We start from the raw sequence: 13372 nt of genomic DNA on the forward strand, positions 1-13372 counted from the left end.
TGTGTAAAACCTATTTTGTTATCAATAGAACAACGAATTTAATTGTATAGTCTTTAGTAAACTAATTGTACTTAACTGCACTTAGAAGCCTTTTAGACGTAACGTTATAATAAATGAATAAAAATCATAAATAAGTGAAAAACTTTTATTTCGTTCACAAGAGATACAATTTACTAGTCAAAGATTCAAGGGTATAGGTCCTTAAATTAATAGGTTTATTATAATAAAATACGGTTCATACATAACGTAATTAAATGTCTTGCTACATGTTGAACTTAGAATGATCATAACTGCATTTGGAAACGTAAATGTAAACATAATCCAAGAAAGCTTACTATTATGTAATATATATAATATTTAAGAAATAGCACAGAGCTATCATCTTTGAAATACTGCATTTATGGCAGTACAGATATTAAAATGGACAGTTATTATCCAAATAACACATACAATACAAAAACAACTTCAGTACAAAATATGCTACTTATGAAATGGCTTCATCTACATTATTTAAGAATTAGTTTGCATATTTTTAAGATATTCAAACATTAGATGCTATATTCTTATCTAAAGATAAAATAGTGACTTAAAATTCGACATTTAATTTTATGTACAAAATGTATGCTATGTAACTTGCTTGATAGTGCCGTATTTGCTTGTAAAATATTGTTGCAAAAACATAGAAAATGACTACTATTATAAGCCCGTACATGTTATGTTAATATTACGTTTAAATACAATGTACTGAATATTTACACTAGATTATGGACCTCTATTGAGAAACACGAATATTCATCAAACTAACACAATTGAAAACTAGAGATTTTGATAGCACTGTACTAACAATCACACATTGAATAAATACATCATGGAATGGAAATAATATAAAGTCAGCTTCAAATCTTATGTAACTATTAGTTGCTTAAACTTTCTGTTCCACTGGTTTAACGTCTCCTGCGTCGACGAGAGTCCCCATTGTAGCCATTTTCTGCAAAAAAAAAAACATGACTTTTAAAACAAATTCCTGTTTGTATCTTCCATAGACAAACAGTTTTATAGAGCACAGAGCATATAATATATCAACCATGTTGTAGTTGTATATTATCAAATGGTACATAAGTAATACAGTCAATTGGACAGACCGTCAAGGCGGCTTGTATCTGTGAGATTATTGTGGATTGGTTAAAATAGGTGAGTTGGCATTGGTTTGAATATAACAAACCTCAGTCGTATTCATCGCCGGCGATTTCTCTGGCGGTCATTATTGTACCCCACGGAGCCATTTGCCTGCGCACCGTTGAAACCTGGCTGGTCCATACCCAGACCGTAAGGTCGGCCGGGACCCATATTTTGTGGACCATAAAACTCCATTCGACTACTGCCATCATTGTAACTCTCACTACTTTCATTTCCTTGAATAATGCTATTCTGTTTAATATTTTTAGATCCGTAGGACCCAAACGCAGTGAAATTAGCACCCTGAGGTCCAACGCCATCGACACCATTCTGTGGAGGGAGCATGCGCGGCAACAGGCTCCCGTGAGGTACGCCGAGACCGCCAGAGTTGTAGCCGGAGCCGGGCTGCTGGCCCAGGCCGCCCCCGTCGGGGGCACCGAGTCCTGCCGAGCCGAGACCTCCTGAGCCCGGATTTTCCGAGTCAAAGTCGTCGTGATCGCGTCCTCTGCCGCGGCGCCGCCTGTCACGGCCTCGTGACCGCGATCCAGAAGGACCATCCGAGCCGAGACCTCCTGAAGAACCGAGTCCGCCGGACGAGCCAAGCCCGCCGCCGGACCCGAGCCCGCCGCCGGCGGCATGAGCAGAGCTGTTGCTGAGCCCAGCGGAAGCGGAGCCGAGCCCGCCGCCTGCCCCTAGCCCGCCGCTGCCGGAGCCGAGCCCGCCCGCAGCAGGCGTATAGCTCGAGCCACCGAGCCCGCCTGAGCGAGCCCCGCGTTTTCTGGAATCTGACTCGTGGCCACTTTGTCCAGGGCCCCTTTGCTCGAGACTCCCATTAGCAGAGGACTCGGATGGCGGAGGAGGAGGCGGGGGAGGGGGCGGCGCTGCCCAGTTTCCTGGTGGTAACATCGCCGTGGGGAAATTTGGCATCATAAGACCGTACTGATCGGTAGGAAAAAAAGGCGGCATGGGAAAACCTGGTCCGTTCATTGGGGGAGGACCACACATAGTCATTTGAGGATTTAGAGCCATCAAAGGCGGTATTTGATTAGGTGGATGTAGGTAATTTGCATTACCATTTGGAGGATTATTGAGCATGACATTTCTATCAGTTTGCGTCATATTCATATTATTTTCAGTAGGGGGTGTGGCAGGACCTTTAGCGGCGTTGGCAGGAAGCTGGGGACCAATGGGAGTTGGCAAAAGGGGTTTTGGCGTGGGAAGAAGAGCTTGGGGCGCCTGTTGTTGGCCCGAATCCGTAGTAGTCTTCAGGGGGCTGCACTTGCCTGAGCGAGATCGGCTGCGAGAACGGGAACGGGAGCGCGAGTGGCTTCTTGACGACCTCGACGACCGGCTTCGCGAAGATCTAGACGAGCTGTGGCGCCTGCGGCGACGATCACGCGAACGCGAGCGTGTGCGGGAGCGGCGGCGGCGAGACCGCGACCTGGAGCGAGAACGCCGTCCACGACGATATCTTCCACCGCGGCCTCGGTGCCCTGCTTAACAAAACATTTAAATTAGTATGCTAAAGTATTTTGCTACATGGTTACAAGTCACTAAACATTAAAAAGATTTACAATAAAATAGGCAAAGGATCTTATTTATGCCTGATAGTTTTAAAATCCCATCATACTGAATATAAATCGTAAAATTTTATTAGAATAAAATTTAAAAACTTACGTCTTCCGCCACCTCCACCTCGTTCAGATAACTCTTGTAATTTTGGATTGACAACTTGTTTAGCTTCTTTCAACACGGCAACAAGATCTGCCGCCTTTGCTGCATTTGACGGTGTAAAAAACGTATATGCTGTCCCAGTTTTATTCGTTCGTCCAGTTCTTCCAATTCTATGGACGTAATCTTCTGAATTGCTTGGGTAGTCGAAATTAATTACGAATTTGACATCATCCACATCTAAAAAAACAAATCCGTATTATTTAAAATGAATTATCATTTGCAATGAATTTCACTCTTTTTTTATTAATAACTACATACCTAAACCTCTGGCAGCAACATCCGTAGCAACAAGAATAGGAGCTTTTCCACTTCGAAAATCTGTAAGAAATTGTATGTATGAGCACCTTGATTGTATTTAATGCTTTTATTGTAATCATACTTCTGCACGAAGACACTTTGAATATTCTCTACACTGAAAAACAATTTAGAACTGTAGAAGTAGTAACTTGTTTTTTGTTACATTTTAGGAAGTGACTTGACAGTAACATCTAATTCTTACCCATCTCCAAACCACTCCAAATACAGTTTTCTAACACACAGTATGAGACAATGAGATAAACTTCAATAAACAAGTGACGGAAGAATAATGTTGCACGCGCAAGTCCAGAAGAATGATTAATGTAGATATTATACTCTCGAGACAATTACGGAAAAGCTTTTTATATTTCATTCAAATCAATATTTCATATTCCCTGCATGACAAAATACAGCAAGATACGACGCAAATTTGGCCCCAAAGGTTTCAAATTAATTCACTACTCATCTCACATTCCACCCCTTATAGGCCACCAATATTATGTTAATAGATTATGATATAATGAATAAAATAAATAAATAGTTAACACATTCAAGCAGAGGCATGTAAATACATAAGATAATAGTAAAAAAAAAAATCTAAATAAAACATAAAAATCATAAGATGTAGAATAGGAGAATGACTTGTGTAACTAAATGCAAATTGAGGGTAACCCTTGGAGGTTTAATGAGAGACGTAAATATAATTTTATTTCCATTCACTATTGTATTAGTAAACTTACTAATAATATGGACTCCGTCTGTCATAAATCGCACAAAAAATAAAAATTGAGAGCGAGAGGTGAGAGGTCGCCCATCAGCACGAGGGGCGAGAACCGAGAGCCGACCACCGTGGTCGGGGCGCGGCAGAGCGAGCGCCGGCGTCGCGTCACCCGCGGGACTGCGCTACGACACGCGCCGGCGGCCGCCGCGCCACCGCGAGAAGCGGCTCAGACTAGCCGCGGGAGCGAGTCAGAGTGCATAGGGCTTAGCCCCGACAACTAGAGGCGGGCGCGGTGCGGGCGCGCCGTCGCCGCCGCGTGCGGCTTGGCGGCGACGAGCCGCGCGCTGCCGCCCCGCCGCACGGCCGCAGCTCTCCACAGCCTGCACATGCAGACACGGGTTCAAACAATGTTTACTGGCTGCGCTACACCCAACGCGCTCGCGTCTTATGTCCGACACCGCTTCTCGACAACCACTGTGCTAGTGTTTTTTATTGGCGTACATAATATGTATATGTACCACACCAATTGGAGTTTAAATCAAATGTCGCTCTATCGTTGAGCTAGTATATTTTAAGTATATAAAGTAGCTGTCAAAATAATAAATTAAATATTAAATCAGTATAAGGTATTAGCGCTGATTTGTATGTATTAATCTTACCTTGCAAGACCCAGTCACGTTCATTTTGTGACTTATCTCCATGAATACATACAGCAGGCCATCTGTAACAAGAAAATAAGACTGTAAATACAAATATTTAGACTTATGATAGAATGGTTTATTTCAGTTGAAATATCTGAACAATCTTGATAAGTATGTCTGAGTAAGCCATTTTAATAGTGTGAATGTGAAACTTTCTTAGTTTAGGTCTTTCTCATGTCTTTTTGTACATTATTCATTGATATACCTTATCTTATATATACTACCTTATATATTGTGTACTGCTATATTTGTTTAGGCAATCTTCATTACTGTTTTACATGTTTTTTCAGTAACACTACTTTTAAACTAAGTTTTTCAATAGAAATAGACACTAAAATTATTAACCTGCAAATTACAAAGCCTATGAAAATAAATAAAACTTACCCATCTCTTTTCATTTTTCTTGTTATATCATCAACTCTACGTTTAGTTTCAATAAAAATGATTGTTTTATTTTCCTTCTCAGCCATGATTTCTTTAAGAAGTGTGCTCAGTTTAGTTTCTTTTTCATACTCCATGCAGACATCAATTATTTGCAAGATATTGTGGTTGGCAGCCAGTTGTAACGAGCCAACATTGATTTGTAGGTAATCCTTTAAGAATTCTGCTGCTAAGCTTTGAACTTCCCTCGGCCATGTTGCAGACCACATAAGTGTTTGACGATCGGGACGAATTTGTTCAATAATCTTTCTGATTTGAGGTTCGAAACCCATATCCAACATCCTGTCAGCTTCATCTAATACTAAATATGTGGTTCTTTTTAAGTTTGTTCTTCCACTTTCCAGAAAATCTAAAAGGCGACCTGGTGTTGCAATAACAATTTCAACCCCAGCATCCAAGTCTCTAGCTTGAGGGCCTTTGGGCGCCCCACCAAACAAACACGTATTGTGTATTTTAGATGTGTTTGCAAACTTATCACAGACTTCTTGGATTTGTTGTGCTAATTCTCTAGTAGGTGCCAATACTAGAGCAATAGGGCCATCACCTCTGCTAGACTTTGGCTGATTGTTAATGTGTACAATTGCAGGCAAAATATAAGACAAGGTTTTTCCTGAGCCTGTGGATGCAATCCCCACCATATCATGCCCACTCAATGCAATAGGCCAACCTTGAGCTTGTATGGGTGTTGGTTTGGAAAAACCCATTTTATCAATCTCATCCATAACATAATCAGGAAAACCTGCTTCGTCAAAAGTCATAGTTGGCTTGGGTATGTTTCGCCCTTTCAGTGTAATTTCATTGTCGCTCCTCCAAGCCTCTACTTCAGATTCAGATCTATTCTCCACATCTGGATGAGGTACATAAAAGTCTTTCTTGAACGGTTTCAGTCTACTCAGGTCCCACTTGGGTTTACGCAAGCTGGCCCCGGGATTACTTCGCCGGCCACCGCCACCATAACCGCCTCCGCCGCCACCACCTCCTCCAGATCCAAGACCATATCGAGGGCTGCGACTGCGACTCCTACTCCTGCTCCTACTACGACTGCGACGCCTATCACGACTACGATCTCTATAGGAAACAAAAAATATTATTTAATTAACACCATGATGTGCGTTAGTAATTCAGCAATGTGCCTGCTAATGTAATAACGGTACATACCTTCCTCTCCCCATTTTCAATTAAGTTTTTCGGATATTTACAACAAGGATTACTTATTTGCAACTATTACTAGACCGAAATGATCAATAACTCATCACTATTTGCACTTAATTCAACACTAAGAATAACGCCATTCATTAGAAATAAAACAAGATGGCGTCAATGGAAGCGCGAGAACAGGAAGAACTATTGTACTCAATGGTCAGTACTCTGGCAACGGCAACGACAAAGCGAATGAAACGAACAAAGCGAATATTTCATAGTTGAGATGCAAGTCTTTTAGCCTTTTCTAGATTACTGAATTACGAGCATAATAACATTAAAAGTCCAAGAATAAATTTAAATGCATTGATAAGATCCTAAGTTCCTCAATATAATTTGTTAACAGGTTTTAAGCTTTAGTTACAATTTTTTTTTTATGAATATTTAGTCTTTTCTTTAACTACAATTATGTGTTGTCGTAACTTTAAGTGCACAAAATCAGATTAAAATTAAATAAAACTCTTTTTCATACACTAATAAAATTGGTATGATTATTTCCCTACAATTTTTTTTATCCTATACAATTATAAAACTAAACTTCATCTGTGAGGGAATCCATTTTCTGCGTTGTTGTGACATTTTGCGTTTTGCTCTCCAGTTAACTATTCTTGAGAAAAAAGAGTTGTATTGTGTATGAATATTGTCATGCTATTGAATATTGCAGTATAAAATAAGTAATGATTAATTTTTGTGACGATTATATTGTAAGAAAAAGGCAATTTTTATATCGTCGAGAAGCGCACGATGGGTTGAAATAGTGATTACTATCGGCAACAGTTTATCATTCTCTTTCATCATTTGCTATTTACACACGCCATAACATAACAATGGAATTAGACGTATCGCCTACGGGCAAAATAGACAACGATATGGAATATTCCGATAATTCTACAGATAGTAAATACACGCCATGTAAAAGCGATCAGTACTCAATCATACGCATTCCCGAAGATGGTGAAAAGTCAAGTAAGCACTCCTCAAGAAAACAATCAAAGAGAAGAAAGAAGAACTCGAATCATCAGCGACCTTTACCTAGGATAATAGTAAAACCTTTGCCTCCACCGCCCCCTCCCGAGAATAGAGAATGGACAGCAGCTACATCCTACACTGAATCAAATTCTAACACCAGTAGACCATCTACTATGCGAGAAGTATTGGCCAGCATTCCAGGGTTCTGTTTGAAACCTAGGAAACGCAGTGGTAAAAAATTATCAACAGCTGCACAATTGCAACAAACAAGAGAAGGTTGCATTGACCTAGAGACACCTGATTCAATATTAGTAAATACAAATATTAGGGCATTATTAAATAAACATACATTTTCACTTCTTCCACCACTATATCAATACAAACTGGGGCAGCTACTTCCTAGTGTGGATAGACTAAGTCCATCAGGTCGTTTAAATTCATCTAGTCTGAACAATGAATTTTTCGCCCGTGCTTGCATACAATGGCAAGATAGCCTAGCTGGTGGTGAATTTACGCCAGAAAACCAGCAAAAAATGAAGACTGAAGCTGAAAAAGAAAAAAGCAAAATAGACCCATGGAAGTTAAAACATTTTGAACCTATTTGGGGAGAAAAGTCAAGAAAAGATAAATCTTCATTAAGTATAAATTCAGATAGACCTTCACTTAAGACCACTATAAAACTGAGGCCCACAGCTTCTATAACAAGTAGTAGTACTGTTCCAAAAATTAAAAAGAGTAAATCTTCGAGTACTAGTAAAAGAATGAGATCAGTTGGTGCTGTCACACGATCTTCCGCGAAAGCTGATGAAGTTGTTGAAGAGGCTGTAACAGTATGCTCTAAGCAGTCAGCACCAGTGCCAGATTTATTGCCTTTGAAACATACAAAAAGTAGCAGCCATCCTAACTATGAAGAATATCCTGTGGACTTTAGCTTCTCTGATTCATCATCTACACAAAGGATGGATGACTCATTGTCTACAACACCTGTTGATCCCCTTCTGCTACCAGATTTGGAATCTGAAAGGAATGAGGTAAAGCAAGAGCTAGACCTTACTGTTGTAACCATAGAGGAGTCTAGTACCCCAAAAGATTGTGAAGAAGAAAGGGCAGACTCTGAACTGGTACATGAATCAGCTAAAAGACCAAGTAATGAAAATTCCGACTATAGTGCAATGGCAAAGCGAATTAAGTATGAGGAAGATTTTGAAGTACATAATGCAAACTTTTTAGTACATAATACTGATACAGCAAATAATTATTCAGATGTCGAAACTAATTATACTAGTGAACAAGTATGTCCTAATGATGAACTTCTTTATTCTGGTCAAGATCATGTTGACACAAATAGTGAGGACAGTAAAGCCACAGCATCAGTATATGAGTATGATGAAAGAAGTGAATCCTCAGTATCAAGTTTAAAGATTGATATGAATGTTAATAACATGACTATCAGAGACTCTGCTGGTCCATCAGAGTCATTACCATATGATAATGCTGTTACAGAAATAGTGGATAGTCCTGAAAACGACAAAGAAATTATTCAAAATACAATACCACATGAAACTCAGGATGAATTCATACCAGAGCAATATCAAGAAATGAATCAGGAGTCTATTAAAGATGCTGATGCAGAATCACCAGATGACCTCAAGCAAGTAATTGTTGAGTCAGATGTATGTCAGAGCTATAATCAGGAAATTGATTGTCAAGTGTCACAGCCTGTAGAACAGGATCACAGAAAAAACGATGTTATTACCAGTCCAGTAAAATGTGAAAAAGAAAGCCCATCTCCGAACATGACTCAAAATTATTATGATGAGCACTTTAAAGATGCTGAATCATTTATTTTAGAAACAAGTCTCTCAATATTAACTTCTCGTAAGTATAAAGAATTTATTCTAAGTTAAATAAAGTTCTTAAGTGCTTTTGAATATTAACTAGTATTTTTGATTGCAGAAAGTGAGGATGTTAAATATTCTTCACATCCTAACTTGATGGAGTTGTCGTCTTATATGAGTGAAACAAGTAAGTGTATCAAAATTATAATAAAACAAATCAACTCTACTTACATTGAGGGTATTTTGTTTATTATTGTTTGACATAATATTTAAGAATTTTACCAGCCTACCCACATGTGAAGTGTTATGTCAGTCAATCCGATGATTTGTTTCAGACGTTACTGCTGTTGTCACTATGCCTTTAACTCAAAATTCCTCAATACCAATGATGGAAGTCACTAATACATCTGTAAGTCATCAATTCATTATTTTCTTATTAATTGAAATTAATTCTGATATTTTTGTTGTTTTATGTTATAATCACAACATTATACAAAATTCCAGATTGTGTCTTATCCTGATGATAATATGAAGGATGCAGCTAAACCCAAAGCATCAGCAGTTTCATGGAAAAATGACCGCGACTGGACTAATAACGAGAATATCATGACATTACACCCATTTTCAAATATCAATACAGACAGTGCTAAATACATAAGTGAAGATTCTAAGACAAGTATGGAGGATATTAATATGAATGATGAAAACTGCATGTATAAAGAGGATAGAGATGCTAATTTTAATATGGAGTCATCTAACTCATCTGAGAGTTGTCAGTCGATAAAAGATTTGTCAGTAAAGCAGGAAATAGAGGCAGCTACAAGTTTAGTATCTAGCACTGCTGTTACCAATCCACCGGTCAATTCTACAACCATGACGCAGGGTATGAGGCCCCTTGGGAAGAAATCTAAGTTGGGGAAGGAGTCAAACAGGTAAATTTATAACAACTGAAATGATTTAGCTGAAGCTCATCGTATTTTTTACGGTCGTCGTCGTAATCAAATTATTTTATTTTTCACATAAATAAATTTATTTTTATAACTAGGTTTTAACAAGGCATTAAATTAAATTAAACTTGAAATGGCTTTCAAAATTACCATTTTGAAACTTTTTAATCATAATAATGGGCCTTTGACTAGTTAATACACAGCCTGTTGTATAAGTTTTACTCAACAACTTAACTCAGTAATATACATATATACATTGCTTATTTCCAGGAGTAGAAGTTCAAACAAGGTACCACCGGGCACAGTGAACTTGGAGCGCAGCTATCAGATATGCCAAGCGGCGATACAGAACAGTCCCAACCGCGAAGCTCTGCGGGGCCAGCTGCGGCCGCCGCCCGCGCTGCTAACGCGGCCGCCCAGAGCTGTGCGCCCGCCGCCGCCCGTACTCGTCAGGCAGCTGCCCGTCGCTGTCATGCCGCATAACGAGGTATGTCATGTCATATGTTCACCCAGTGGATTGTGCCCTTTTAATATGAAAAAACTGTATGGTGTCAGATCTAAGATATTAATTAATAAGTTATTATTTTTTAGATGATGATTTTCTTATACTTGCAAAGTGTATTATTGTTTTATAAAATAATTATGTGAATATGATTACAGATGAATGAAAATCGGTCTAACAATGTAGGCCAATACATTCTAGTGCAGAGGACTCCTAACGTGGCACCGCGGGCGTCTAGTGCCCCTCCTGCAAACCAGAATACTAATGTGGTTGGTATTTTCAAAGGAATTGTAGCTGTATGAAATGCATCGCTTTAGTGATTATCGCTTCTATTATTTCCGCATAAGTGTTATCATTGGGAAGTTCACGATAAGTGTATGTATTTGTGCAGAGCGTGGCCCGCTGCCGCAGCGTGGGCGCGGACGAGGCCTGCGTGTGCAACCTGCGCGCCATGATTCTGTGCAAGAAGTGCGGCGCCTTCTGTCACGACGACTGCATCGGCTCGGCCGAGCTCTGCCTCACCTGCCTCATACGCTGACACCAGACTCACTTTTATATAGATCGAATTTAGCTACAACCCTAATCATATTTATACATTTCAGTTCAGCTTAGCTAAATAGATTGATATCGAGTAAATCCTGGAATGAGGTGTGAAGTGTGAACAAAGTAAACGGTTGTTAGGAATGGTGGTGCTATCTGTTTGAATGTATCAATAATCATAAATATTTATTTTGTAATCCTTGTACGAATACTGACAATATTTTGTACGTCACAAACAAACAACCAGATGTTGCTTTTGCAGATTCTAATGTGAAGCTTTACGTTAGTTGGGATCTTAGTCGCGGTAAACATTTAAAATACCTAATCATGAATAATTAATTGTTCATAGGACTTGAGGTAGTTTCTATATTACCCTCTTCACAAGCGGGTATTCTACAATCGCTAACGCTCATTAAATCGCTCAAAAGAACGGATATGACACACGTGAACATTGAAATGAACGTTAGTAGAATGTCGCTTGAATTGAAGGGTTGATTTGTTTCTTTGCTATTAGCTTGGAAACGTTTAACCAACAGCGTATTTCTGCAAATTCATTCCTGTCTTTAAGACAGATTAAATCATGACAAGTTCTAAAGCTGTATATTATTTTTCGACGTATAAAGAGGTGGTGATGCGTGTTTGGGTTTTCCTTGTTAAAATGTTAATTATATTATTCAAACAACAAATATATTTACACACCATACGTTGACTATAATTTATACTACATATTTTAATAATGCAGGTGATGACTTGTACACAGCGTAATATAAGTCTTATAGGATTTACTTTAATTCAAGTTTAGATATACCTTACGAATTCATAATTTAAAGTTTATCGAAACATAACATGTAACTGTAGCATTTGTTAACTTTTATTTGACACAAGAAGTAGTTGTTGTTAAGAGTACATGTGAGGATAGTTGCTGCGCTGAAGATTTCATTTTTGCCATTATATTTTAGTATTAGGGTATCATCACAATTTAATTTTATGATACTGTTATATTAATTTTAGTGTTATTTTACCATTTCGTGACTTTATTTTGTATGTAGTTTGACAGTAAAAGCCTGATTGGCATAGGAATTAAAGTACTTGTGCACCATCTGATAACCCATCTATTTATAATGTTTACGATTAAGTGTATGTACAGATATTTATTGATACGAGAAGGCTGATGGGTAGAACATCGGATGGATTCTTATCGTAGGTATTTATAGAACATTACTTGTTATATTTAAGTTTTTCATTATGGCGTGTACACTAATATGACACTAAGTTATGCAATATATTTATAGTTGTCTATAATATTTTTATAAGAATCTTTTACAAATTGAGAAATAGCTTTTTGCTAATTTAAGATTTTCTTGTAATATGTATCCAAACAAATCTAAATTGTCCATATAATCTCCTTCTGATCTCTTGTTTTACTGTCCCAGTAATATATCTATGGACCTTTTTATTGCGTATTGGATGTAGTGTACAATTATTGTTGTAATGAAAGTACTATTACAACGAAAATAACTGATTATCAACAAATAACTGTTTTATATTTAGATAGTTGACGACGCTGTTCCAGCAATGCCTAGTTCATTCACATAGCAATGCCTTACATGATGACTTACAGATGCTAGAAGTTACAATTAAATATTCATAGATATTATATAGATATTAAATAATACAAGTGTTGCTCACTATGTTTGAATCACAAATGTATATCTGTATATTTTAGCTTATATCATATTATCGGTAAATGTTGAAAAGTTCTATGTATACATGTCACAAGAGCCTAGGTACAGTCTAGAAATAAAGACGGACGTTCTACGGAAGTCTTAGAAGAACACTATTGGGGCATTTAGAAACGTATGAAAGAATTATAATACCTTATAGTGTACTTAGTTTAAGATTTTCGTATTACAATCACGGTACGCAATAATTTAATACAGTGTTAAACTGAATAGTTGTATATGAGAAGCTGAATTGGTATATTTTCATATTTTTTTAACTACCAACGACTTTCAGATTCTCTTTCGAGTTTTTTTTTTGTATAAGATAATTATTGCGAATTGCATTCATTTCTCTGATTATTGCTTTATTGTTATTTATTGGTAATTAGTTATTTTATGCTCATGAACATTTTTTCTCTAATAAAAATTATGTTCTTCTAAATATTTTCTTTAATTAAATCCTCCTCTAATCTGACATTGCTAGTTATGAGGGACAAAAAAATATCTAAAGATCAAAGTCATTTGTTGGAAATCCATACAAAACATATTACTCTTGTAACATTTATACGGTGCCGAGTGCTTCCT

General features: G+C 37.8%; 2 protein-coding genes across 3 annotated transcripts; one reads left to right on the forward strand and one right to left on the reverse strand.

The window, feature by feature from the left end:
* Positions 1-131: 131 nt before the first annotated feature.
* Positions 132-6451, reverse strand: LOC113500999 (ATP-dependent RNA helicase dbp2-like). Of its 2 annotated transcripts, none has more exons than XM_026881964.1 (7): positions 6229-6451; positions 5014-6138; positions 4588-4649; positions 3169-3228; positions 2854-3087; positions 1223-2672; positions 132-988 (listed from the first exon to the last, which is right to left on the reverse strand). In XM_026881964.1, the coding sequence occupies exons 1-6, from the start codon at positions 6240-6242 to the stop codon at positions 1234-1236; spliced, it is 2934 nt and encodes a 977-aa protein (XP_026737765.1). In that variant the 5' UTR covers positions 6243-6451; the 3' UTR covers positions 132-988; positions 1223-1233. The 2 variants fall into 2 exon arrangements, with proteins under 2 accessions (XP_026737765.1, XP_026737766.1); XM_026881965.1 differs by having other exon boundaries at positions 1223-2669; positions 6229-6450.
* A 646-nt stretch (positions 6452-7097) lies between these two features.
* On the forward strand, positions 7098-13229 carry LOC113500998 (polycomb protein Asx). Its single transcript, XM_026881963.1, has 7 exons — positions 7098-9117; positions 9196-9264; positions 9413-9486; positions 9582-10009; positions 10295-10511; positions 10685-10795; positions 10918-13229. The coding sequence occupies exons 1-7, from the start codon at positions 7098-7100 to the stop codon at positions 11062-11064; spliced, it is 3066 nt and encodes a 1021-aa protein (XP_026737764.1). The 3' UTR covers positions 11065-13229.
* Positions 13230-13372: the final 143 nt, after the last annotated feature.

The sequence above is a fragment of the Trichoplusia ni genome, chromosome 15 (genome assembly GCF_003590095.1).
Source record: "Trichoplusia ni isolate ovarian cell line Hi5 chromosome 15, tn1, whole genome shotgun sequence".
NCBI classification, from domain to species: domain Eukaryota; kingdom Metazoa; phylum Arthropoda; class Insecta; order Lepidoptera; family Noctuidae; genus Trichoplusia; species Trichoplusia ni.

Coding starts and splice junctions, on each gene's coding strand:
- LOC113500999 (XM_026881964.1), bottom strand. Junction 3,088..3,168: donor TGTTGCTGCCAGAGGTTTAG/GTATGTAGTTAT, acceptor TTGTTTTTTTAG/ATGTGGATGATGTCAAATTC. Junction 2,673..2,853: donor AGGTGGAGGTGGCGGAAGAC/GTAAGTTTTTAA, acceptor TGTTTTGTTAAG/CAGGGCACCGAGGCCGCGGT.
- LOC113500998 (XM_026881963.1), top strand. CDS start 7,098: ATGGAATTAGACGTATCGCCTACGGGCAAAATAGACAACGATATGGAA. Junction 9,265..9,412: donor GTCTTATATGAGTGAAACAA/GTAAGTGTATCA, acceptor GATTTGTTTCAG/ACGTTACTGCTGTTGTCACT. Junction 10,796..10,917: donor CAAACCAGAATACTAATGTG/GTTGGTATTTTC, acceptor GTATTTGTGCAG/AGCGTGGCCCGCTGCCGCAG.